Source organism: Passer domesticus, chromosome 5 (assembly GCF_036417665.1).
Source record: "Passer domesticus isolate bPasDom1 chromosome 5, bPasDom1.hap1, whole genome shotgun sequence".
Classification (NCBI taxonomy): Eukaryota; Metazoa; Chordata; class Aves; order Passeriformes; family Passeridae; genus Passer; species Passer domesticus.
The window spans coordinates 5503784-5531238 of record NC_087478.1 but is presented as its reverse complement, the minus strand read 5'-3'; the positions used below and the strand labels follow the sequence as shown (position 1 = coordinate 5531238).

Genomic DNA, 27455 nt, shown 5'->3' with positions numbered 1-27455 from the left:
GCCTGTGGCCAGAGGAGCAGAAGCTGATCAAGTGTCCTATGTCCATACTCCCAGGTTTGAGTTTTGTCTCCACTTGCTCACTGGAACATGCCAGCTGATCTTGTGGGGATAGGCTCAGGTGCCCAAAGAACAAATCTGAGCCACCAGTTATGTAACTTCACCCAGGACTTTCTGACCCAGTGTGTCTCCCTGGTGCTTGATCTCATTGTTTATCTACATCAGTTCCTGGTTTGTTGTAATGCACAGGCTTTATATGGAGAAAGCTTAAGATGATCCATTTATTTCAGAGGTCACAAGACAACATTTTAGTCAGCACTGTTTTGGACTAAATTTTAACAGCAGAAGTATTTAAGAGAGGAGGGACAGGCTTTTCATCCTGCTTGCCTTCCCCCAAGCCATTCAGTATGTCCTCTGATGAGTTTTTCATTTCAAACCAGACAGTAAGACACTGCATTCATGAGCAGCCCTCTCCACTTTATCCTGTGAAACATTATTTCAGTCTGAAAACATAAATCCTGCTCTATCTTTCAATTACAGTAATAATTTCAGAGAATTCTATCAAACGACTGGGGTGGATCTGCTTTTTGTAGCCCCTTCTATAGGGTGCACTCCCATGAGTGTTTCCAAATTAAATGAAATTATGATCACTAGATCATAGATGCTGCTCAGCTTCAACCTTATTTACCATATTTGGCTCATCTCCTAGAATTAGGGACTGAAAAAGCTCCTTATTTCAAAAGCTAATCAAAAAAAAACACTTAAAAATTCTGCTTTCTAGAAAATAGTTCCCCCGTGTAGATTTTGAAAGGTTGTTATCCTAAGCCAAATAAAAATTCATTTACGTTCTGAATCAATGACAATATTTTTCATAGCTAGGAATATTCTGTTTTTTTAATTTATTTATTTTGCTTCAGCTTTTTCTTAGTTCTTTTAGATTATTGCCTGAGATCTGAGACTTGGGTAGGGCTTTTTTATTTGTTAGATCTGAGAATAAAGCTGCCGCTGGCATTAAATTTTTATTGGCCCTGTTCAGTCTTTTCAAAATTTCACAAGTTAGCTGTCACAAAGGGGAGAAGAGACTGCGAGGTTAATGTTACAAACAGATGTTATAATTAAAATTAAAGAGTATGATAATATTCTTCAGCCTTGACTACTGGTCCCATGTCATGCCAAAACAGAGCAGAGTGGAGCACAGCTTCATGGTGCCAGGTCTGTCTTCTCCCAGAAGAGGAGCTGAACCGTGTTGGTGGATGGGATGGGGTGCAAAGTTGTCCTGGAAGGAAAGAAATCAAAGGAAGTGCGTGTGCATGGGTTTCCTCTCTTAAAGCAGCATGAATTACAATGCAAATTGCCTCATAATTTACGGTGCTGGGCTTGCCCCAGCGTGGTCCCTTCACCCTGCAAAAGAGAACATGAGCAGGTGTCTGGTGGCCTTGCCAGTGGCAGCACAGAGGGAGACAGTCAGCCATTATCACAGAGATCTTAAAAGGGGTAAAATCAGAGGGAGCTGACTGGCTGTTCCTGTCACCTCTGTGCAGGCACTGCATTCGAGCCTTTTGATTACTAAACTCTCCATCCATTAATAAGCAGCAGGTCAGGGTTCGCACATCTCCCACAGTAAGTTCTTCCTCCCTTTTTATGTTTTGAAGAGCCCCTGAGCCATTATTCCATAGCGGCTGTCCATGGGAAAGCTGATGCTCTGGGGGTAATATGTAATAACACTAATATGTAAATTACCACAGTGTGGGACTCCTGGGGCTGTCCTGTGCAGGGCCAGGGGTTGGATGACCCTTGTGGGTCCCTTCCAGCTCAGGATATGCTGTGATTCTGTTCTAACCCTGCCACAGTACATGGGCTAGGAGCTGTTCATGCCAAGTGATTACTTTGTGCATAACCTGGAACATTGGGATTGCCTGACTCCTTAAAGGAAAACACAGCAATTTTGAAAAACATGCTGAAAATGTTGAGGCAAGATTCATTTAAATAAATTGTGTGCCATGGTGCTTCATCCTTGAATTGTTGTTTAAAATTAACAACAATTACTTTGTTGCAGTGTAAAATAGTGGGGAAGAAGAATTTTTTTTTTCCTGGAAATATGCTTATTTATTATTTTTTTTCTGGTACTATGCTTTTTCTCCTATGTCCTTGTTCAAACTGTAGCTTCCATTGTTTTGCAGGAATTTTTTTTCTTCTTTCTGTTTTTCTTCAGCCTTCTGATTCCCTGGTTTCTGCTTTTGACACAACATCTATGTGCTGCAAGAGATTGGGTTGATTTTTTCTTAGCAATACACACAGGGCCAGGAAAGATGTAGGATGAAGTCCAGCGTGTGTACAGTGTGTTTGTGGCCAGTATTTTAGATAAAATAAAATAAAAATAGTAACTGCTGTATTCAGCTTCCCAGCCCTGAGCATGTGTGTGCTTCTTTCCAGGAAAGCAGCAAGTGTACACATAACAGACAGACATGTACCTCAGAAGCTGCACAATTTGGGGGGAATCTAAGGAAATTACTACCAGCATTATTCTGCAAGAGCTGTGCACTCTGTCTAAGCAAAGGACAGAGAAGAGGCTCTGAGTTCCCACAGTAGGCTCTCTTCCTGCTTGCCTTGTCTTGAAAGCTGGCCCAAGACAGTGAGGTTTGGCTGGCAGCCTGTGGGTGTGGTTGTCAAAGGCAAACCTTCCTTTCTTCTTGGAATGACATGTAAGAGACTGGTGGTTTATATCCATGTTAGGAGGTCGAGGTGTTTGCCATTCCCCTGTGTTGTACTTCACCTGGAGGTGCAGTTACACATCCAGTTTCATAAAACAAATCCTGGCAGCTGCTGGGAAGAGTGAGTAGCTCTTTGGGCATCTGCTGTGCTCCCACTCCCTTTCTAGTGCTGGCACAGGCATTCCTGTGGCCATGTTGTCAGTTTTTAACTGGATCTGATCTTGGTGACTGTATAAACATTTGTGCTGGCATGAGGAATGAGACTGGAACAATTGGTGGAGAACTGAACCTCATTTATCAGTCTTTGGCCAGATTAAAATGGCCAGGTAACTTCTGTAGAGGTTCTGTAGAGTTGGAGACAGGACAGGACTCTACAGTCCTTACCTTCTGGAAGTTCCTTGTTTCCATTTGTTTCTTTCTGTATTATTGCTTTCCTCTGGTGTAGGAAGAGCAGTTAGGCAGAAAGGTGACCACATCTCTGGAGCTACTTCACAAATTGCTGCAGAGATTTCTAGAAAAGCTGTCACTACAGTGGGCAGCCCATTGGCACCACCCCTGATATTCACAGAGGGGAGGCTCTCCAGTCCACTGCCAGCACTCAGATCTGGCTTCCCCCATTTTCATAGCTTGGCTCCCTTCTACCCAAGGGGCAGCTTTGTCCCTTGTATGCTGAGTTTCTGTGCCACAGACTCACCTGGTGCAGGTAGTTCTTCACAGCATTGCTGGAAGTTGACCTCAGACTGACATGAATTTTTAATCCGTGTATTGGCTGACTTTTGGCTTCTCATTGCACCATGCTGTCTCCTCCCTTGCACATCCAGTCCTTCCACCACTGTTAGTCTGGTCCACATTCAAACCAGCCTAGGTGATCCCTTCCCACTTAGTGAGCCCCCTGTCCCTTCCAGAATTCAAGGTTTTCACAGTGAGCTGTACCAGGCACTGAATTTGTTCCTGCTCAGGGTGCCACATTCTCACAGAAAGCAGAGAAAGGTCTCAATTCCAGGCACCGACTCACTTGTAGGTCTGTGCCATGAATTTATCAGGGCTTTGCATTTAAACCTTTTGTGGGAGAAAGCTGCCTGATACTAGGGTTTGTTTATGTTTTCTTTGGTTCAATTAATTTTGCAGAACTGAGAGTATATAGCTAAAAACCAACCTGACATCCAGGCATGTGGGAGAGACAGCAGTCTCTTGGACCAGGGATGGAGACAAGGGTTGATGGATTACATTAGAAAACTCATGTAGTTTAGGAGCTGGATTAGACATTATCATCATGAAGGCAACAACTGAACATCCTCGTATGCAGAGCCATGATAAAGATGATCAGGACAGTTAGCTTAGTCTCGAGTGGGAGGTGAGCTGAGTTGCTTAATTTATCTGCAGCCTTGGTTTTGATCCCTGTGGATATTGTGCAGTGAATGGATGTGAGCAGATACACATCCACCACACAGACCTTGTACAAGGTAGTTCATAGGACATTTTAAACTACAACATGGTTGATTTAGATTAGATGTAAGGAAGAATTTTTTACAATGAGGGTGCTGAAACACTGGCACAGGCTGCTCAGAGAGATGCTGGATGTCCCATCCCTGGAATTATTCAAGGTCAGGGCTCTGAGCAGCCTGATCTAGTTGAAGCTCTCTCCCAGCTAATTTCAGGAGGGTTGGACTGGGTGACCTTTAAGATCCCTTCCAACCCAAACTATTCTGTGATTCAGTGATAATGGGCTTGTCCTGTATGACCACACCTCATTTGCTGAAGTGCCCTCAAAGATCTCATTGTGCTTCAAAGGCCTTAAATATCATGCTGCAGTGCCAAAAGACAAAGGTAATAGGATTTTGAATAGGGCTTGTTTAGGTTAGGCACGGATTTCCTGTTACACACCTTTGATTTACTCAGGGTTCACATGCATGTCCCAGGTACTACAGCCTAACAAGTCCCTGCACATCTGCTGAGTGAGGCAAGCTATGTCTGTGCATTCCCTTGGCCTCTGGCAAACACAAAATGAACAAATTAGGCTTTTAGCCTCCCTTCACCGTGGGCCAAATTAAGTCAAATGCTCTTGCATAAGCTGTGGGTTGAAAGCATGTGTGTATATACACATTAATTGCCAGTGTGGTCACGTGCTTTTTTAATTACACTGGGCACCCACCTGCATTTTTGAAGACACTCTGCCCTAGTAAATCTGTCCCCTGCAAAATGAGCTTGCCTGTGGTCATGGGAAGTTTGTGTGCAGAAATGGGAGTGTTCCTTTCCCTGCAGGCATGGGATGACTGTCGGTGGGGGGAGTTCCAGCCTGCAAAGCTCTTCCTCTAAGGACCGCTGGGGACTTTTCTTGGGACTTTATCAAGTGATCACAACTCCTGTTATCATACAGACATCCTGAAACCTTAAAAAGAACAAGTGTTACTCCATCCCATTACTGGCACAATTGCTTCTTAATACCCAACTCCCTCTTCCAAGTTTGCATTTTTATTATATGACCTTTTCCTCCAAGCAGTGAGTTTTTAACAGAGCACTTGCGAATTTGCAGCTGAGGAAAGTGGATAGAAAATGCAAAATCACTTCACAGTCTGTAGCTTTTTAATCCCATTCCCATATTCAGTAAAAGTAATGAGATTTCTTGTTTATATTTGTAATCAGCAGAGGCAACTGACTGTGATGAGAAGCCGGACATTTCTCTACTACAAACAGGTAAAATGCATTAAAATTTTTATCAGTCTTCCATGTGTATTTTTGTTTATTTATGGCACAGAAGCATTCTTCAATAATCCTGACTTGCCATGTACATCTGGGTAATTGCACACAGGACTGTGCTATCTAAAGTTTTGAATGGTCTGTGTTAAAAAACAAATGCATCAGAATCTTACAGTTTTCCCCTCAATTTCATATTCATAAAACCTCAAGGTCCATGGGAGCAGCTAAGCTAATAAGGCCTGTAAGTTACACTTCTTATGCCAGATATGGACTCGTGCTCATCCCTGATATTTCTGGGAGTATTTTTTATCTCTTTACAGAGTTATTGGTAGGGACAGACACAATCACTTGTAGTGTCACATCTGTTGAGTTGTTGGAGGTATTAGCCTTAATATCTTGGACTCACAGAAGGGTTGCAGACATATTTACATACTAGTTAAGTGTTAGTTTACTTATTCTTGAAGTGCAGCCACCCTGCCTTAAAAGCCTGACAATTGCTATGCAGCAGCTTGGCCGTGCAGCTGTGTAGACTGGGAAATAACATTTTTCCACACTGTTGAATTTGGTGCTGAAATCACCAGTCTCACCAGACTAAGACTGAAATTTGAAGCACCCTCACCTTAAGAGTTGGTCCACCAGTAGGTGCCATGATGATAGGAGCTGAGCTGCCATCCTCTGAAAATCCAGTGGGGCCAGAGTCTGGGGAGATGGTCATTTCCCTGCATTTCAGAGTCTGTACTGTCACTGAGATGCTGCTTCTTGTCCCCAAAGGAGAGAGGATCTTGGGCAGATGAATAACATCATTGATTATAGTGCGGTTTTGTGTTACTTCATTTAACAAAGGGTGGTTGGGATTCAGCAATGCCATTGCTGGAAGAGCAGGACAGGGCTGCTACTGGGTTTCTGAGCACACCACACGTTACCTGACAGCTGTGGGGAGGACGGGAGACTACTGGTGACCATCACAGCATCTGTGTCCTATGCCAGGACTCCCTAATCTCTCTTGCATAAGGGCTGGAGAAGGAGCTTTCACACCCCGCTGCTGTGTGCTGGAGCAGCAGCTGCCAGCCGTGGAGCGCTGGCAGAGCACGTGCAGTTACTAAGGAATAGGAGCAGCCTCCAGTTGGGAGCACAAGCAGCTATAGTCTGGTTCTGGCATGGACCCAGGGGGGGCTGGGAGCACGAGCCGCCGTCCTGCTTTCCTGGCCAGCCGCTGAATAACGTGTCAGGGGACGGCTGTGATGAAAGATGCAGGAAGCTCTGCATTGAAAGGTCCCTTCCAAGCAACATCCTGTTGGTTTCTTTTATCAGGGAGGGAAGCAATTCCGCTGTGAGAAGACCCTAATAAAGGTTGTTAATGCGATGTGGTGTTATCTCTTCATTGCTCCGGTAATCACATCAAGGAGCAGAATTAACAGCTTGCTGTACGTTTCTTGGAGCAGTTTCTGTAGTCACTGCTTGGGTTGTACATCAGGGATGGAGATGAACACGGTGAGATGGTTGTGGTAGAGGAGGCGACTCCCTTTCCACTCCACTGCAGATCACCCTTGTGGTCTGCTTGCCTGTACACCTTTGAGCATCCATGCATGCAGCTTTGGAGCTGAAATGGTTGTGTGTGGTGTGTACTGCTCCACACTACCTGTGGAAGGATGCCTAAATAAACCATGCTGCAGTTTGCACTGGGGGGGAGGTGATGCTCATAGGCTGTGAGCCAAGAATTTGACTCACACCCATTATTATATGTGTGCCAGTGCCTCTTTATAGGACAGATCTGTGTAATCTCATACTGTTGTTGGAAGCAGATTATTTAAAGTGATACACAGACATTATAATGACAGTAATTATGAGACAGAGCCAAAACATAGCTGCTTTGTATCAAGGAATGTAGCAAAAGAGGTGGAATATGATTTTTACAGTGGTCTTTCCCTATTTTAGTACAGCTGGTTTTACAAAAGGGTGCTTGACAGGTTCTTTAAAGAGAGTCTGTGTGCAATTTATTCAGCTGTCTTCTCTGTTTAGCTTGAAAAATCTTTGGGGAAAAGTCTCTCTGACTGTGTTTGTACAGAGCCTCATGCGATGGGCCTTGGCTGCAGATGACAGCTAATATCAGATAAATCATGGCCTTAGGTATTTGGGAAAATTTCTTCCCCAAAAGTGTTGTCAAGCACCAGAACAGGCTGTCCAAGGAAGTGGTAGAGTCACGGTCCTGGGAGGTATTGAAAAGATGTGTAGATGTGGCACTTGAGGATATGTGTTGTTGGTGGACTCAGCAGTGCAGGATCTTAAGTATCTTTTCCAGCCTAAATGATCCTGTAACTCTGTGATTGGTGGTTAACCTGGTGCTTTGGTGTAATAAAACCAGAGTGAATTGGGTTGGTTGAGGGGATCTTGCAGGAGACTGGATGAGGAGAAAAGATGTGGGGGTATGGGAGCTATCCACGAACAGTTCCTCTCTTGATCTTCCATAACTGAGCAAACTGTGAAGCAAAAGCACCCAGGGAGAATTATTAGAATCAGTGATAAGCATTGGTGCCAAAAAACAAGGGAAAACTCAGATGCCTTGAATCTGCCTTTGCAGCTCTGTCAGTCCTGCCTGTGACACTACTGACATTGTGAACGAGATCTGGGTGCATGTGGACTGTCAGTGCTGAAATGTCTCAGTCTGTATGATTTTGGATTATAGCCTCTGGCTGACACTTCATCTGGGACACCTCAGTCAGAGGTGTGGTTGCTCTCAACTGTCTCCATCATTGGTGGGAAGAGAGCTGCTTCCAGAGGGAAGGCCAGGTCAGCTGCCGTTGTGTCTGGAGGTGTCTCTCTTTTGGTGCCAGCAGGACCAGGCTCCAAGTGCAGTTAGTTGGTGCCAGTGCCCACAGCCAGGTCTGAACCAGCTCCCTGTGTGCCCACAAACTTGCAAAGTCCTGGGATTTGAGGAGAGCAGAGGGTGCTTTGTTTTCAGAAACCTCTTTTGGAGCTCAAAAGCCTGGTAAAAAATAATGAAGCTAGTACATCCTTATAAAGCTAAGGAAGACATTTTCCCCAATTATATTTTAGCACTCCTGAGCAGAAATGATGCTCCTGTGTTAAAATCACCCTCTATAGTAAGAGGGCCTTGGCTTTAGAGGCTGTTGATTGAAGGGTGTTTAAAGTAAATTGGAAGAACTGTGGCAGTTAAACTTGCTGGGAACTTTGGTTCATTGACAGATAAATCTCAAGAAAATACTTGAAGAATTGTCCCTAACAAATGTTATCAAAGCTCAGGTCTCAGAGAGTTCCAGCTTTTGCACCTAACCAAAGCTGCAGGCTGTGTCCAGACCTGAGCTGAGACAGATCAGACAGCTCTGGGGGTAATTATCGTGGGCTCAGTGGAAAGGCTGATTAGTTTCTTGGTGATACAGGATACCTGGAGGGTGTGAGATAGATCTTTATCAGGATGAGGATGTGGCACCTTTTAGAGCCTTTCTGTGTAAGCTGGTATTGTGAAAAGGCTCATCTTATTTCAGTGTACAATTTACACAAAGCATTGGGATTTTGTGGTTTCAAAGAAAAACAAAAGGAAGGCACAACCCGTAAATTCTGCATGTGAGAACAAATGTAAGCCAGCTGCAACACCCTTTTCTTGAATCCTCACCTTGTAAATTGGATTGGAAAGATGTAGGCAGGTTTAGGACCATGAGGTAGCACTCCTTACCCCTGCTTGGGACCACAGCCATGCTGGGAGTTTGTGTAGTTTCTCCACACTGGGGTTAATTTCGAGATGAGAAAGGATTTTGATATCCCTAACGGAAGCTGAAACACTGACATCCCAATCCTCAGGTCTAGGGGTGATACAGCTTTGTGAAAAGATGAGAGCAATCTCTTGGTAAAGAAACGGATGATAAGAAAACAGCAACAATCCAATTCTATATAGGTTGTCTCCTTTTCTCTTGAAATACAATATCAAGAAAATGAAACTTGGGGGAAAAAAAAAGAAGAAAAAAAAGAAAAAACCTTTTCCAAAACCTTAAATATAAATCCTTTATTGTAATATAAATCTTTATCCTTTCAATGCATGATTGTATGAGTCTTCCCTTTTCATTGGGATGTATTTGCCTCTCAGGCTGATTGATGTCTGTCTTCTCTTTGCCCTGTGTTCTTAGCACCCTCGTTGTAATTCTTCTGTCCATCTTTTCATTGTTCTGTTTAGAAAAAGCACATTCTTAAAGGGCTTTTAAAAAGATGGGATACAATCACACAGTGCACCTTTTATAGGTGTGTGTGTATATATATATTTATATATTTTCTCCTATATGCATTTAGACTGCTGTGGAGTGGTGGGGGTTTTTACCAAATAAGATCCCAAAGTATGTACTCAAGGTTTAAAATTCATGGGGTGCTTTTTTCACTTCTTCAGAACCTAAACTTCAAAGGGGTGAGCGAGCAGTGCAGTTTGTGCTGAAGACTAATGGAGCGCTTTACATCTGAAGTGGGCTGCACTGTATGTTGTGTGAAAAACTTGGCTGGCAAATTTTGTATTCAGAAAAATCTATTTAATTTGCTTTTCTTTAGCCAATTGAGCTCTACTCTAAATGGAATTCAGCAGCACTGCCTGTGTGCACACCAGCAGTTCAGCCTCATCACTAATTGAAATTAAAACTCGAATACATTATTTCCATAATTCTAAAATACTATTTTTTTTTTGTTTCAAATTACTGATATCTTAAATTCTTATATTTTTTTAACTGATTCCTTCAAACTCTTTCTCCCTTCAGGTAACCTTTTCGACACCACAGACCATCTGATAGATGCAAACCCAGATTTTTCAGTTTGAATTTCACATCCTGCATCAGTGTTCTTAGCCGATAGAAACATCCTCTCCTTTGAGTAATGTTCCTGCAAGCTCAGCACGAGAACTTCAGTGTACTACAAGACGTGGGCATCCATACAGTTTTTCTTACAAGTCTATGTTTTTTCCATGTAACCTCAAGTAATGAAACCACCAGATTGCTTCATTGTTCTTCATCTTAATTAAGATGATTTCCCTCCACATCCCATGCATTACTGAACTAGCGGGGTACCCACTCTGAGGTCATTCTCTTGCCTGTGTTTCTCCTCCATGATTGTACTTGTCCACATGTTTGTATGCTTGCCAGCAGTGTCTCATCTTAAACCACAAGAAGTTGTGACTCTTATTGCCCCCAGGGACCAGGGTGGCATCTTTCTCCACCATGAACCCTGGGGGCTCAATGAGCATCTGACTTGGTGAAGCTCTTTGCTTCTGCAGACCCACTTTTCCTTTCCTGGCTGCTGTGGTACCAATGACCAGTCACACACAGCTCTGATTAAAAAGTCCTTTCTGGGTTTAGGAGGGAATAAAGCAGGATTTCTCCCAGCAGTGCCCAGTTCCTAGTTATAGCAAGGAGAAGCTATTCCTCAAACAATTTCTCCTACGTAGTCCTAGTGGGATGGCTCCTGAACATCTTTGTAGTGCAGATTGCTGGAGGTGGTCATTTCCCCCTCACTGTTGCCCCCAGCTTGCTCAATCACCTCAAATGTATTAATTTTCTGTTTTCTAAAAAGAGGGTCTCCTCACTGTGATTTTTCAGCCACTGTCCTTGACAACAATACCAGTCACCTTTCAACTGGTACTATATTGATATCTCAGCAGTTAAGACAAGTGAATTGATCAAGAAATTGCACTACCTTCTTAGACACTGAAATGATCAGGTCAGGGCTAAGGTAAAACTGTGTGCAGCCCTCCCTGCAAACCTTCATTTCTGCACCTTTCATCAGCACTAAATTCACTTTAAAAATGTCACAAAGAAATCTGGAAGGTCTTACCTGCAACACCTATTGATCACCAGGCAGTTTGAGCATGTGTCCTGCAATTGAGGGAGAGCTTGCTAGAGCCTTTGCCATTGTGTTTCCATTCCCATGTGTATCTTATCTTAGGTACTTTTTTATTTTTTGGAAACTACTTGGCCTTTGAGTGTCTCAACAGAAGTGCTATTACAGAGTGGGATGGTTTTCAAAACGCTCAACCTCTTTTTTTAACAATCCTAATGCCTGTTTCTCAGGTGTCACAGAATACCCACAAGTAACACTGAAGCCAACATGAACAGTTTGTTCTGTTGGCACCTGAGAAACCAGGCTCCCAGCTGTTCCCCGCCCGCCTTCCATGGACTTTTAGGAATGACCATGTTCTCTCTGAAACTGTGGAATAGATTGAATGTGCACTGCAAACCTTAAATTTTGAGTCTTTCCTTCCTTCATGGCTTGGAGTTGCCTGCATTGGGCAGGGGGCACCAGTCCGTTGTGTTGTAACCCTTCAGCAATGAAATCAGCGTTTTGTAAATTTGGAAGATTGCATTTGTGTTTACTTACTGTGACTACTGTTCAGACTTTCTTCAGAAATCTTTTTATAGGGTTTATTAGAGAGAAGAAAAAAAATCATTCCATATTTAGGTAAAAATGTCTCAATCTTCTGTATATATGTTTTATTAATATGTAAATATTTAGATATTTTTAAATTACTATGTTCTTAATAAAGCGACAAGGGACTAGTTGTGAAATGGTGTATAACATTGTGTCGTGTTACCGATCTCTGGGAAATCCTCTTTGTCAGTTCAGAAAAGAAAACCTACAATAAATAACTTTAATTGCATGTGTGTTCCTGTGTTCTATGCTGGATTCCCATATTTTAGAGGAATTACTTTGCCACCAGTGGACTACACATAGGAAAATCCTGAAAGTTCCCACCAGGATGCTATTTTTCCAGCTGGCTCAGCCAGAAACCACACTGGCCTTGCCAATCACAACAACATCTATATCCAATTGTGTAATAACTCTTGAGTATTACAAACTGATATGCTTGAAGTCTAATTTTAATTGAATTAGGTGCCTTTATAATCTGCTCTTAAAAGGTTAAGCTCTGCTTCTATGGAAACAACACACAGGAAGGACAAACCAATACTCACAGGTTGGAGTAGCTGCAAAGATATATGCTTGGTAATTCATTATCACACCCTCATCAAATGTTTAGCCTTAGAAAATACTTCCTGCAAAAACATGTTCCTGGTAATCTTCTGTCAATTCCAAGGAGCCAGTGAAGTGAAGCAGCAGCTCACCACACCTTTTTGGCTTTATACAGGGAGCACTATGGAGACACTGCTGGTAAAAAGTCCCAAGAGAGCTTCCTTCACATTTCAGAGGCTGCTCAGATCGGCTGAAGCCTGGTGCTCATCCTGCATCCCTGTGGTGTGACAGGAGCCAGTGCAGGCCCTCCCCTCTGGGGGGTGCTGAAAGAGCATCTCGGGCACAGATCACAGAGTGGTTTAGGGTAGAAGGGACCTTGAAAGCTCCAGCCCCTGCCATGGGCAGGAGCATCTTGTACAAGATGAGGTTGGCCAAAGCCCCTCCAAACTGGTCTTGAACACTCCAGGGATGGAGCATCCACAGCTTCTTGGGGCAGTCTGTCACAGAGCCTCACTGTAAACCATTCTCATTGTAAAATTGTTTTTCTTAATAGCTAATGTAAATCTAACCCTCTTTTAGTTTAAAACTGCTGCCCCTTGTCCTGCCCCTACAGTCCCTCTCTGTCTTTCCTACAAGCCCCCTTTAAGTACTGAAACGCCACTCTAAGTTTCCTTTTCTCGGGGCTGAGCCCCTCAGCTCTGTTCTCCCTTCTCTGGACATGCTCCAGCACCTCAATGTCTTTGTTGTGGTGGGGAACTCAAAAGTGTCCCCAGGATTCAAGATGTTACCAGTGCCAAGTTCAGGGGGGACAATCACTGTCTTGGTCCTGCTGATACAGCCCAGGATGTTAAAGCGTGGCTTTGTTTGGCTTGTGTTTTAAAAAACAGGGACCAAGTTAATACACTGTTCTTTGCAACACTTAAGTGGAGCACCTTAAATTGAGTTTAAGGTATAATTATGAGCAAGAAATGTTCCTGTGTGCTGCTGGAACAGCTTTGGGATGGAGCAAGTGACTGCCAGCACCCACACCTGAGCTCCAGCCACGCTCCTGCCACCTTGCTGGCCCAGTGCATCCCTCTGTCCTGTGTACAGGACACTGGAGATTAATACTTTGGGTGAAAAAAAATCCTTCTGAAGCTGAAGAGGAAAAAGGATATCCTCCTGGTAACATGAAAGGAAACTGAAGCCTGGGCTTTATAAAAAATGCATTAATTGCGAGAGAAGAAGAAAGTCATCTCAAGTGCCTGTGACATGTTGGTTTAGAAACGGCTGGCTGAGTCTTTTGGGGGAAACACACTCTGTCATATCAGAGTGGTTTAGGGATGGGTGGTCCTGATGCAGCCACCCCTCCTCCAGAGAAACCTTCTCCCCAAAAAGCCTGCCCTCTGCTGAGGCCTCACTGGGAAGCACATTTCTCCTTCACTGGGGAAGGGAGGGGGGCATAGTCCTAGGAAAAACCCCATGGGGCCACATCCTCCTGGAGAAACAGATGTTGCCAGCATTTTGCAAGACTTTTCAAAAATAACCCCCTTGTGCATGTTCTCCCCCAAACCTAAAGCAGCAAAATGCCTTGTAGGAGGTGCTGAGATCTCTCTTCTCCCCCCACTGGCTCTCCCACTGCTTGAGCATCCCCACAGCTGGGCTGGGGTAAGCACCTTCAGCACCTTCACTCCTTCCTGCCACGCTGTCATCATAGAGAGGCACGAGAGGAGTTTGTACAAGTAGGTCAGGTATGATTTCTCATCCACTGACTGCTAATAAAAGCCACTGATGTGAAACCTGTAACATTATGTGTATAAATAATTTAGCTTCAGTGTGTAAACATCAATTCTGGGTTTAAAAAATAAACCTAAATAATTCCATCAGCTTTTTCTAGCCCCTCCATGCATATGTTGTTACACCCAGCTGATAACAAGGGCAGTAACTTCACGTTCAAGTGTTCACAACACCACCGTTGCCCTGAAGCTACCAACAAGCATGGGGTGAAGAGCTTCATCCACCTGTGTCCAGCAAGAGACAGGTCAGAGTACCATGGTGGCCCACGGCTCCTGCTGCAGCCTGGCCACAGGGCCACCTTGGAGTGGCAACCATAACCATGGGCAGAGATGTCCCCTGGCCGTGTCCATCTCCAGCACACCCAGGAGAAATGTCATTTCCTGGACAGGTTGGGGTGGATGGAAAAGCCACAGCCCACATAGTTCTGTCATCCACTGACCCTCAGGTGGCCTGGAGGATCTTTCCTGCCCCAGGATGGTTCAGCAAAGCATACAGACTGAGTGTGCACTCCAGCAAAGGAAATCAGTCCAGGAGACTTTAAAAAACCACGCTGGCAGCAATGCTGCCACACCACAGGACCCCTGCTCTACTTTTGTGCCATGCCCAGCACTGCCCTGGAATCACCAGGTGAAAGGGGAGTCAGCTAGAGAAGGATGAGGGGGCATTTGTGTGTCAGGACAGCGTGACCCTGTGCCAGCTCCCCAAGGAGTCCCCAGGAAGTTAGCAGGGATGGATCTGAACTGGAACCAGCATGTGGCTACTGCCATTACCACGGCTTAGAGAAAGAAAAGATTAATGTAATCATTTAATCCTGAGAGATTTCAGGATTCACCAACTGTATCTCATGTCTCCATTCATCACGGCACAGGGGATGTGTGTAAACTGCTCTGCTCTTAGCTGGACCTCTGCTCCCTCCTGATTTCCCTTTTCCTGAGTTCCTGCACAGGCCCTCAGTGCCCAGCTCTCCCCACTGCCACATCCCTGCCTCCTGACAGCTGTGGTAGGCCCTGCCTCACTTTTTGGCTGGTGATAATGGTGACATCATCCACCCTTTGTTTTCCTGACTTTCCTGATGGCTCCATCCTCAAAACTGACAGACCTCCACCTCCCTGGCCTGATGCTGGCAGCACCAGTGGGGTATCCACTTTCTGCATCTCTTCATGTACTGCTCTGATGCTGTAAGGAGAGCCAAGACTGGGCTGGACACCCTGCAGGGAATGGGGTTTGCCTCAGGGTTAGAAGTAACCTTTGCCTGCATAAAATTTGCCCAATCACCACGGTCTGGCTGGACAACAGAACAGCATCAGTGACAGTCGATGACTCGCTGTGGATTTGTCCTTTCTGTCCCTCTGGTCCAGGGTACCACATGTGATCTGACACCACATAGTCCCATCCTGCTTGGAGATCCTGCTGCCTTCACTCCATCCCCTGGGGGCTAAAACACAGACAGAGGCTCCTGAGCAGCCCATGGCCACCCTGCACACCCAGGTGCTGCTGCCAGCCCTCAAGGAATGGCATGGATGTGCTGCATCCCAGAGATGGAGCACTGCTCTGAGACCTCTGCTTCCTAGATCCTCTGCTCATCAGGGCATCACATTCCCAGCTTCATCTCCTGGGCAGCACAGAGTGCCAAACACCAGTGCATTAACACAGATTTTACATTTGACATTCATTACAAATGGGCTCCCACATGGCTCCTCTGCTGCCTTTCATAGAGCATGGTGCATCATCTCCCACCCCTCATTTAAAGTCCCTTTGGGAAGGCCTTGGAGCAGTGGAGATTCCTGCCTCATGCAGGCCCCCAGCACCAATGCCAGTGGGATGGTGTCCCTGGGGATTGCCCTGACCCAGATGCCAGACCTTGCACTTGGCCTTGTTGAACCTCATGAGGTTCACACAGACCCACTCCTCAAGCCTGTGCAAGTCCCTCTGGATGACATCCCCTCCCTCCAGCACATCAGCAGCACCACTCAGCCTGGTGTCACCTGCAAACCTGCTGAGGGTGCTCTAGAAACCAGTGCCTGTGTTGCTGATGACAATATTAGTTTTGGTACAAGCCCTTAAGGAACACCACTCCTTACTGGTTTCCATGTGGGCATGAAATGTGACTGAGCTCTTTGGACATGACCATCCAGCCAGCTCCTTATCCACCTAACAGCCCCTCCATCAAACTCATACCTCTCCATCTCAAGGCCAAAGTGATGGGGAATGACCACATCAAAAGCCTTACAGAAGCCTGAACCCCATTGCTGTGGCTTGTAGGTCGTACAGGATCCAACACCATTTGAAGAGAAATCAGGTGGCAGCCTGTCTCACGCAGACTTTACCCCGTCACAGAGTCAGAGACACTCCCACCCACTGAAACACCTCTGTGCTGGATCTAGGCCTGCTGTGGGGCTGAGACCTCTTCTCCTGACCTGGCAAATCAGCTGCTGCAGATTCACACAGGATGCTGGCACAGCAACACCCCTGAGAGGCTCTGACCCAGCAAAACCCAGCCTTGGCATGCAGAGCCAGGGCTCAGAGGCTCCGTGCCGGGGCGTGCAAACCCTCTCTGCTTCATGCTGCAAGTTTTGGTCCTTGAAACCGTGAGGCAGAACGCGGCTGGGCCGACCTTGAGCAGCTCTCCCGTGTTCTCCATCCTCCTGCGAGGGGGGGAGGTGAACCCACCCACCCCCCACACGAACCACTCTGCTCTGGTGGGCCACAGACCCCTCTGCGAGGTTAATGCACAGCAGCGCTGCCCTCCCAGCCAGAACCCCAGATCTCTTCCTCCAGAAACAAATTGCTCTTCAACTATTGCCATCTTGTGGCGTCTGTGACCCGTTACTTGTTCCTTTTATCTGCTAATGGTGTTGGTGAGAATCAGCAGTGTACACAGGCAATTTTAAAATGAAATGTAAATGAATCAGAAATGCCTACGGAGGAGCCATTAGCATAAATCCAATCAAAGGGCTTTGTTTAACTTGTTAAAAATGACTAAATATTTAGTGAGTGTGGGTGGGTGAGGTGATTCTTGCTCACACTTGGGAAGTTTTAGAAGCAAAACTAATGCTGATATCCTAAATGGCTGAACTTATAAGCAATTTTTTACCCCAAACTGTGCCTCCTCAGTCAATAACTCACTGGAATATTGTCCCCTGTTCAAGATCACCTTTAAAATACTATCACAGAATATGCTCAGTTGGAAGGGACCCACAGGGATTATCAAGCCCAGCTCCTGGCCCTGCACAGGACACCCCAATAGTCACACCCTGTGTCTGAGAGCATTGTCCAAACACTTCTTGAACTTTGTCAGGCTTGGTGCTCTGACCACTGCCCTGGGAGCCTCTTCCAGTGCCCAACCACCCCCTGGGTGAAGAACCTTTTTGTATTATCCACCCTCACCTCCCCTTACACAACTTCAGGCCATTCCCTCCAGTGCTGTCACTGTCACCACAGAGAAGAGTTCAATGCCCGCCCTTCCACGGCCCCTCGTGAGGATGTTGAAGAGCACAACGAGGCCTCCCCTCGGTCTCAACTTTCTGCAGGCTGAACAAACCAAATTACCTCAGCACCTACACATACAGCTTCCCCCTCCAGACCCTTCACCATCCTCGTGGCCTTGCTTTGCACACTCTCTAACAGTTTAATATCTCTCTCATATTGTGGTGCCCAAAACTGCACACAGTATTTGCTTCTAGGAGCAGGTGACTCACTCAATGAGATATCTGGACTCTCATGAGCACTGCAGGCACCTCCTGGGAGTGGGAATTCCCTTGGATCAAACCCTGCCTGTCTCTGTCATGCCAATGGTCCCACCCAGGTGGGATGCTGAGGGTGCGATGCAAGATGGCACCACCAGCAGTGCAGGACCACCATGACCACCTGTGTTGTGCACCACAGAAATCACCTTGGGGATGGCAGACTTGATAGAAGGGAAATATTTTCTATAATGAAAGTGATGAAACACTGCAAGAGGTTGCCCAGAGAAGTGGTACATGCCCCATGCCTGGAAACATTCACAGTCAGCTTTGTGGGGCTCTGAACAACCTGATTTAGTTGAAGATGTCCCTGTTCATGGCAGAGGGTTTGGAACCAGATGACTTCTAAAGGCGCCTTCCAACCCAAACCATTCTCTGATTCTGTGAACAAGAGACATTCCAGTGCCTATGGATTTTGTCCAAAGCGGCAGGAATGGGAAGGGTTCACTTCTTTGGCCCCACTGTTACCTGCTGAGTGTCAGGAGGTGCACATGGAGCTGATGTTTGGTGGCAGCTTCAGTGGCAGCAGCAGACCAGCCCCAGCTCCCTGTTCCTCTGCTGCAATCCATCCATCCTTCCTCCACTCCTCATGCTCCCACATTCACAGCAGCTTATGCCCTAAAATAAAGTGGAAAAACTCCATTTTTTGGAGCACACATCTATTCCCTGACCCATCAGTTACACTCTAGCTATATGGATAATGCTAAGGATATTGGTCATAGCGAGATGCAGCTCTGCAGCTTGGATTAAATCAAAAACCGAGTTAAAAACAGAGCTCAGCCTTGGCTCTGCTGTGACTCCTAGGGCTCCACAGGGATCACTCAAGCTGGCAGCAGACGGGGCTTGGGGCAATGCTTTGCCTTTGGGAAGAGCAGCTATTTCCTGCTGCTTTGCTCTCTGGAATGGAGCTGCATCGGGCGGGTGTTAATTGTCTTTGTGGAAATCAAAGCAGCCGGCACGGGGCTGTCTGCTGCTCTTTGCCTCCCCCAGGCGCTGCCATCAGCCGGCTTTGCACAGGGAAATGCCTCACCTGGAGGGATGTCTCTCCCCAGGGACCCCCAGGTCGCTCCAAGCATTTGTCCCTTTCCACAGCTTCATCCCGCTGTCCAAGGGTGAGGTCCTGCAAAGGCAGATGCTGCTGGGGAGAGTTTACTTAATGCCAATGCTGGGCACAAATCCTGGGAAAACACACTCAAATCTGGCTGCAGGGAGGGGAGGAGGAGCAGTGGGATGCAGGGAATGGGAAAGAAATGGAGAAATGGGAAGAATTAATGTGTGATCGTTTCCCTCCCTGTGGGATTTTGTGGGTTTTACTTTTAAATGCTGGGGGAAAGCCCTTTAGGAGAATGTGGAACACCACATTACAGCACTTCCCACTACTACCAGGTGCATCTGCTGAGTGCAGGGCTGCATTTGGGGGTACAGGGATATGAGGAACCCTGACAGCCTCCTCCATCCACCCCCACATCCCAGCCAGTCCCACCAGAGGGGTCTCACCTCCTGGCAGCTCCAGGCATCCATTACTCCATTGAAACAGCCTTTGCATGTCTTGGTGTATGTAAATCAGGGGCTTTCCAGGAGTTTTTTCTTGGGGGAGCCACTGCCTCTGGGCTCAGCAATCCTCATTCCTCCTGCTAGCTTGGACTGGGAGCAGGAGAGATGTTTCAGAGCCTCCTCTGCTGTGAGACTGTTATGGCAACACACTCACATCCAACCCCTCAAGGAGATCAAACCACCCAGCCCTGCTCAGGGGCTTGGGTTTGGTTTATTTTTGCTTTTCCAACGGGGAAAACACACCATTGCAGAGCGGTTATCCCCGAGGAGATGAGAGGTGGTGTTGGGCACACCTGGTCCCTTGCAGGGCAGCTCACCTGCAGCTCTGAGAGCACTTTGCTGATGTTACACCTGTTTCCCATATAAACCACTTTTCCCCATTTGCTCAAGTTTTAAGTGCCTGGTTGGCATAATTCTGGGTGGGATTCAGCTTTGTTTCAATGGACAACAATTTAGCTGTGTTTAGGGGATCCTAATTACATACTCAGCTAATGGATACTGCTGGGGCAGGAGAAGGGACAGGGACAGACCTGGAGGGCTGGCTGCATGTCACCCTAGGGATAGAAAAGGGAAGCTGGGAGCAGCAGTATCCTTCACTCCCACACCCCTGGTTTCCAGGTTTGCTCAGGTCATTTTGCTCCTTGCAAAAGCCACCTGTTTTCCCAGGGAGCTGTTTGTTTCCCTGCTTGTGCATCCCACCAGCCTTAGTGGGATCAAGTGCCTGGCATCTCAAAAAGCTGAGGGTGCCCCATCCCTGGAAGTGTTCAAGGCCAGGTTGGCCTTGAGAAACTCAATATACCAAAAGCTGTCCCTGTCCATGGCAGGGGTTTGGACTAGATGAACTTTAAAGGTCCCTTTCAACTCAAACCAGTCAGGGATTCTAAAATTCTGTGGTTTAAACAGCACATTTGCCCTCTGCTGTGCTTTGGCAGCAGGACATTTCCCCTCTGGATTCACCTAAATCCCCACCCATCAGTACCAACCCCCGCAGCTACTGCACAGAGCTGGCAGCAGAGGAAAGCAGGAAAATCCTGGATGATGAAAAAGAAGACTCCTTGCCAGAGAAATTATCTGAAGCAGGTGGTTCCAGCTCAGAGGAACTCAATTTATATTCTCAAATGACATGCTGGGAGCTGCTCACAGCTCCATCAACAAGCACAGCACAGGCAGGCAGATGTTTTGGCACGTGCCAGCAGCTGGAATAGGATTGCTGGCTCAGCTCGGCTGCACCCATCGCTCCAGACTAATTTGGGAAGTCAGTGTTGGAGGCTCATCCCAAGGGAGCCTGTATCAGGTGGCTGCAGCTCTGGCTGGCAGAACCACACAGCTCACTCTGAAACAAAGAGAGGGAGCAGAGTGCAGAGCTGGGCAGGAGGAGACACTCCTGGATTATTTACAGGCTCCAGCCTTGGGAAAACCCCAGCACAGAAAAGCTGGCTGTGCTTGGGACCAAAGGCCATGGTGGTGGGGATGGGGTTGTGTCCCTGCCATCCACACTGCAGGAGCAGCTCTGCCCAGGGCACACCCCTGCCAAAGGAAGTGGGAAATATTTGGGAATGCCCAGGCTCAGTGTGGTGGGATGTGGCTGAGGGACACGAAGCCCTGCAAAGGGAGAAGGACACAAGGAACATAAAGCACGAGGCTTGTCCCCAGTGCAGGTGTTGTCAGCACAGGTGAACTTCCAGGTCTGGAGGGGGAAGGAGGTGGTTCCCACACAGGCTGGGCAGTGGCACTGAGGAGAGGGTGGCAGAGGCTGCTGCCTCACCAAGGCCCCTGTGATTGTTTTATTTTCTGTGTGGTGGCCAGTAACAAAGAGCAGCTGTGCTGTGCCTGCTGCCCCAGACCAGCAGAACAAAGGGGCTTGATGAAATGTTTCCCCCTCATGTGACACCGTGAGGATGTGACAGGCCAAGAGAGCAAAGGCAGGGCGGGAATAACAAATCCAATGCAGTTTTGCAGAGATGTGTGTAAATCCAAGAGGGGTTCAGCAGAAGCAGAATGCTGCAAGAGGCCATGGGAGAGCACACAGGCATTCTCAGACACAAAATGCCACCTTCCCAAACTGCCCACAAGGCTTCCCAGAGCCAGGCATGCTTCCACCTGAGGTACAACTCAGCCTACCCACCCCAGGGATGGTGGCTGCTTGTACAAGTCATGTAGGGTTCTGGGCAAAAAAAAAAACAAATAGAAACTGGGAAGTGGACTTTCCCTTGTGGCTTTTGGGGTGGCCAAGTGCAGGAACAAAGTATGAAATGCTGCAAAAGGGATGAGGAAGAGACAGATGTTGTGAGGGTGCCTCTTCATAGGAAGGGTTGGAGCAGCTTTATAGCACAGTGGTGTTTAAATGCTGGTGCCAAAGCAGCCAGGAGCTCCTCTCTGGGCACACAGCAAGGGAACAAGCACCAAGACCCCAGCAGCAGCTGTGTAGACACCACCTCCCCATTCCACCTCAGCAACTGATGGAAAAGGGGGTCCAGGCGAGTCTAGTCAGACCCACAGATCCCTGACAGACAACATCACCCTGTTTGACTGCTGGAGGCTGGCAAGGGTCTGGTGCTGGAGCATCATCCAGGAGCAGAACCCCAGGATCCCTGCCGTGGGTGCTCCCTCCATGGAGGATGCTCAGCTGGGTGCAGGGGATAAATACAGCCTGCAAAAACACAGAGGAAACTGCACTTTCTTGAGCTGCTGTAAACCACGATGGGAATGTTTAAAAGAAGCTGCCAGGCAGGTATGATTTACTTGGCTTTTGATAAAATCTCACATCAGAGATTATTAAAGCACCTTATCAAAGGTTAAAGGGGCAAAGTCCCCATTTGGCAACAGAAAACAAAGACAGAGAACATCTGCTCCTTGAAGCAAAAATGAGCCAACAGCAAGGCACAGCAGAGGTCAATACTGGCATCATTACTATTTAATACCACTTGTATATTAATGAGAGGCAGGAAAAAGACAAAAAACAAGGCAAAGAAAACCAACAATAGCCCAAACTTACTTTACTTTGTCAAAACAGAAGGAGGTAGGGAAAAAGCCATGCTGTGAGATGTGCTTTACATGAGAAATTAAATTATCACACTAAAGTTTGCCAGTGGAAGTAGTTTCAGCACATTAAACATCGTATTCAGCCCAAGTGGGGCTGAACCAGCTGGTCCCATTTTACCAGCCACTTCATTGTGAATTCTGAAATGAGGGGAAAAAAAAAAGAAAGAAGACAAACACTTTCGCTGTCATTTCTTACCCTGGTTTTAATCAGCCAGTATTTCCTCATGCTCTTGTGATGCCACAGTTTCTTGGTCACAAACACTGCAGGGGAAGGCTGCATTGTTTTATTAAAAAAAAAAAAAATTCTGCTGACATTTAAGAAACAACAGGGAGAGTTCAAACTCTGATCATTTTGTAAACACCAAAGATGCAGGACTGAGTCAGAAGCCTACATGGATCAGAAATATTGCTTAGATTTAACCCGGATGTGTACACAACAAAGCACCTTGGCCAAAGAAATCTGAGCTGCTAATAATCCACACCCCAGGTCATCCGTGGAAAAAAGACTGATGAAATGCAGGCCCTGCACCTGTAAAGGCTACAGACATCTGTCACGTCCTCAAGCCAGCACAGGAGGCAGCTGGCTTTGATCAGTGATCAGGCACAGCACAGAGGGCTCTACCTTCTTTTCTTTCTCCTTTTTGCTCTTCCTAAAGTGTGCGGAGCAGTCCCTTCTCATGGCATTGGACCAAATTGCTCCAATCATGGAGTTTCTGCTGGAGGTTTTGGACACAGATGACAAAAAAGCCTTTGGGAGGGAGGGAGGAAAGGAAATGTGATCAGTTTTTAAGTCTAGAAAACCACTATTGGACTCCAGGAAAATGTTCCATGAAGCTGTTGGTTCCAGCAGTGTGGGGCCTCCCCAGGGCTGCTGGATCCATCCCCTACTCTTTCAGGGGTTTGTTTATGACTCTGCATGAAAAGGACATTCCCCTGTGTGCACAGGATTCCCATCCTGATGCCACACTTCCTCCAGCAGCTGCTCCAAGCGTGGGGCCCCTGGAGAAGCACCTGAGGCTGCAGTGGAGAGGGGGCTCACTGCTCCTCTTGGCTTGGCTTCCTTGACAAAGCCACTTTTCTACCCCTTGCCCACCCCCACAAAGCCTCACCCCAGCACAGGCAGCAGGGCCTGGGGCACACGTCCACAGGGACATGTGCAGATCCACTCAAGGGTGCTCCATCATTGTCTGTGCCAAGAAACTGCTTTTAATTAATCAGGGCTTCAATTATGTGCAGTTCTTATCTCTATATCCTGGTTCGGGTTAGCTTCAGCTCTACAGAGTCACATCTGTGCCAGTACTAATGAGCATGAATTTCCAAGTATTCATGTTTTCTTTCAGCCATGTTACCACCTGGAGATCTCAATTTATTTTATTTTCCCCTCTGTTAAAAAAATGTCTAGTCCTTACAGATGTGGGGGGGGGGGGGGAAAGACAAAAATATGATCCAATTCCCTCTTCCCTCCAAAAATATCAGAAAGGAAATCATGTAAGTCAGGGCTCAAAATCAGCAATGTTATCTCACAGTTTTCCTTATGCTTCATGTTTGGTTTGTTTTTTTTTTAAATGAGGTGCTCGTGGTAGAGGTAATGGCTAAATGCTGGAGAAATGTTAGATCAGAGCATCTGATTTCCAGCTCTCAAGATACTTACAGGGTTTTTTTTCAGATTGAAATCATCTCTCAAGGAACACACAGACGTGATACGAGGCCAGTGCTCAGCAAAATCAGATCGATGGCAATCAGAAGATTCCGAGATCTTCCGCCTCCTCTCCATCTGGGAGGAGGGAGAGGCACTGAAGGGTTCAAATTCCAGGTCAGGACTGCAGATGCCACGTCCTCAATTCATCTCTGCTGTCAAAACCATCAGCCAAATGCCCCACAGCTGCTCACTGAGAAACAGCTTCTGTGTGTCGAGCTTGAAATGCTTTCAGAGAGCAACACAGAGGAGCCTGAAAATCAATTAATTATACAAATATTAGTGACTTCCTAAATGTGCTCAGTGCCGGGAGCTCCCATGCACCTCTGGTCCCCTGCACCACAGTCCTGGGGCACTACATCTCTGGGAGATAAAAAGAGTAATTAAAATCAGGCAGGGAAAGCAACAGTTTATTTTTTTTCTCTTTCTGCTTGTTTTTAGACAAGACTTTTTCAAAGCCAGTTGCAGGAAAAGCAATCTTTGAATTAACAGGCAATTACTTAATTAGGTGCTTAACTGCAAATGACATGAAGCAAAGTGCCTGTTTTATCTATTTGGAAATGTAATCTGGGCCCTGTGCTATCCCTAACACAGAAATTCCCTCCTTTCTAGAGAAAACTTGTCTTGCACATAAAGCAAGAGACTCATCTGAATCCTGACTTTAATCATTTGGGAAAAGAGTCTTTGGAAGCACAAAAACCACTTTCAGGGAGAAAAACGAACTGAGAAGACACTGGAAATCAGACATGTTAAAGACATGTTGTATTCCAGTGATCTGTATATTAAATGCATAAGAAAAAATGGGATGCTTTGCAAATCAGTGATGGAAAAGGGTTGACTTGAGCAAGCAGTCTGTGACAATCCTGGCTGTTGGCTACTAAAACACAGCACAGCTTCCTGGAGTTGTGCTGAACCCATCACCACCTGCTGCAAAACAGGATAACATTTTTCCTGAAGCATGCTCAAAAACACATTCTGGGTAAAAAAAGTCACCAGCTGACACAACCAGCCACATTGCAGTGCTCCTGCTGTGGTACCTGCAGCCTTCCACGGGCTACACACTGATCAAACAAACCCCTTGGAGATGGCATCTGAGGAAATGACAGCTCTGTCTCCCTGGGGCCACAGTCTTGGCTCTGCACTCAGAAAAATTTGATGCTGATCAAATTTTGCCCATTGTAAGGTCCATTTGACCCCCTCACTTTCCTTCTTGTCCAACATTTTGGTGTGACATGGATCAAATATGATGTTTTGTCCAGTTTCTGGGCAAATTCAGCATCGGTGGAGGGCCCGGCTCTGCAGGTACCAGGTCTCCTCAGCTCTGGTTAAATTTCTCCTCAGCTCTGGTTAAATTTCTCCTCAGCTCTGGTTAAATTTCTCAAATTGTACCCGAGCTCAAAGTTTTCATATTGAAGGTGTCCGAGCAAGGAATTTGACAGGCAGACTCGTGCTTCTCAGGGGAAACATCAGCCTGTGTGTGTGAGGAAGAATTTCTCCATAGCAAGGACGATTAGCCGTGAGGGCAGGTTCCCAAGGAGGCGGTGGAGTCACCACTCCTGGAGGTGTTTAAGGACAGCCTGGAAGCAGCACCCAGTGCCACGGGCTGGTTGACAAGGCGGGGTTTGGTCACAGGCCGGACTCGATCTCAGAGGTCTTTCCCAAACGATTTCTAATCAATTCTGGGATTAGAAATTGATTAGAATTTCTAATCAATTAGGGGAAATGGCCTTAAACAGAGACAGGGGAGATCCAGATGAGATACTAAAGAAGTATTTTTCCCCGTTCTGTTGCCCAGGCAGGTGGCGGAGTCACGGTCCCCGAAGTTCGGGAGTTGCCCGGGCCGGGCGCTGGCTGACGAGCTTTAGCACCTAAGGGGTTACAGCGGCAGCGCTGGCTCGGACCGCTCCATCTTAAAGGTCTCTCCCAGCCTCGACATTCGGGGATTGCACGAAGGGACCAGACCCCTCCTCACACACGCCCGGGCTGCCCACACGAGCCCAGCTGAGGGGCGGGGGGGGGGGAGGCGCTGTCGCGACATGTCGCGCTGCAGCGGCGCGCGCCCCCGCGCGGGAACGCGCGTGGGATGCGGCGTGAGGGGGAGCGGGAGGGGGCGGGAAGGCGGGAGGGAAAGGGAGGGAAAAGCAGGGAAAGGGAGGAAAGGGGGGGGGGGTTTAACCCCCCCGTGCCCGGCGGCGGCATTTTCTATTCAGGCGGCGCTGAGCGAGCCCGTCGCGCCCGGTGCATTGTGGGACCGCGCTGGGAGTCCCGTTCGCGGGAGGAGGCGGAGGGCGAGGAGGCGGCGAGAGCCGGTGAGAGGGAGACCTGAGGAGGGAGGAGGAGGAGGAGGGGGGGTGCAAGGCGGGGAGATTTAAAGGGGAATTCGCCTCCGCCGTTCCCGCCGGGCCGGGCGCGGGGGGCGGCGCGGCGCGGCCGGGGCGCGGGGTGCCCGCCTGGCCCGGGCCCCGCCGCCCTCCCTCGGCCCGGCCCCGGGGGAAGGGCGGAGGAAGGAGCGGGGATGGGGGGGCAGCGCCTCACCGCGATGCGGCCGCTTTAAAAAAATCCGGCCGCCGGCAGCGGACGGGTTAAATTTTTCGCCCGCCGACATTTTTTTTTCCCCCGTTTCCCTCCTTTTCTCCCCCCCCCATTCCTGCCCCCCCACCCCCGTGCTTCTCTCCCTCCCCGGTACGGAGTGTCGGCGTGGGGGGGTGGCTGCTCCCAACATCCCACCGGCCGTCCCCGCCGGCGAGGGGTGAACCCCGCCCCGGTGACACCGTACCTGCACGTGGGGACACGGGGGACACCGCGGCCGGACACCCGCGGGCTCCGTCCCCGCCGCCCCCCGGGAAGGCGCCGCTGGCACCGCCGCTCCGCGCGCAGCTTCTTCCTGCTCGTCCTCTTCCCCGGCCGCACAAAGAGCGGCAGCGAAGGCCCCGGGTTTGCCTCTAAAGGCAGCGGCTGAAAATTTAAGGTGTCCCGGAGCCATGTCTGCCCGCAGCGCTCCCCGCCGCATTCCCCGGATCGATGGTGGCTGCAGCGCCTCGCCTCGTGTGTCTCGGGCGCTCGGGCTGGCGGTGGGTGCGCTGGGGTTTGTTTGGGGTATGTAGCTGGCTCCCGTTCTCCCTCCCTCCCCCCCTTTTGGCTCCTGTGCTCCCCTCTCTCTGCTCTTTAGGAAGGCAAGGGTTAAACTTTAGCTTTTAATATTTATTATGCCGCTCTTTTAAAGTAAGGAACGTCTGGGTTAGGAGGTGTTGTCGGCTGCTGGGGAGGGATGCTTGTCACTCACAT

The 27455-nt window shown here is 47.7% G+C and overlaps 1 protein-coding gene and 1 long non-coding RNA gene across 19 annotated transcripts in view; one reads left to right on the top strand and one right to left on the bottom strand.

The window, feature by feature from the left end:
• Window positions 1–12048, top strand: part of BEND7 (BEN domain containing 7) — a 48111-nt gene extending 36063 nt beyond the window's left edge. For 5 of the 6 annotated variants that reach the window (XR_010363328.1, XM_064421795.1, XM_064421793.1 and 2 more), the window contains 2 exons: window positions 5352–5402; window positions 10157–12048. Coding sequence is in view for 5 of the 6 variants with exons in the window: in XM_064421795.1 (XP_064277865.1) it covers window positions 5352–5402; window positions 10157–10215 (110 nt within the window). In the remaining variant the exon portion in view is untranslated. The remainder of the gene's footprint in view (window positions 1–5351; window positions 5403–10156) is intronic. The other variant, XM_064421790.1, reaches the window with a different exon arrangement.
• On the bottom strand, window positions 213–27078 carry LOC135301581 (uncharacterized). 13 transcript variants are annotated; one of them, XR_010363332.1, is made up of 5 exons: window positions 26947–27078; window positions 18909–24423; window positions 18347–18496; window positions 4861–8388; window positions 213–1273 (listed from the first exon to the last, which is right to left on the bottom strand). It is a non-coding gene; the product is annotated as an uncharacterized LOC135301581 (long non-coding RNA). The 13 variants fall into 13 exon arrangements; XR_010363335.1 differs by having other exon boundaries at window positions 214–1273; window positions 6025–8388; XR_010363337.1 differs by lacking the exons at window positions 213–1273; window positions 4861–8388 and adding an exon at window positions 9405–9583 and having other exon boundaries at window positions 18909–19080; window positions 19376–24423.
• Between the last annotated feature and the right edge of the window lie 377 nt (window positions 27079–27455).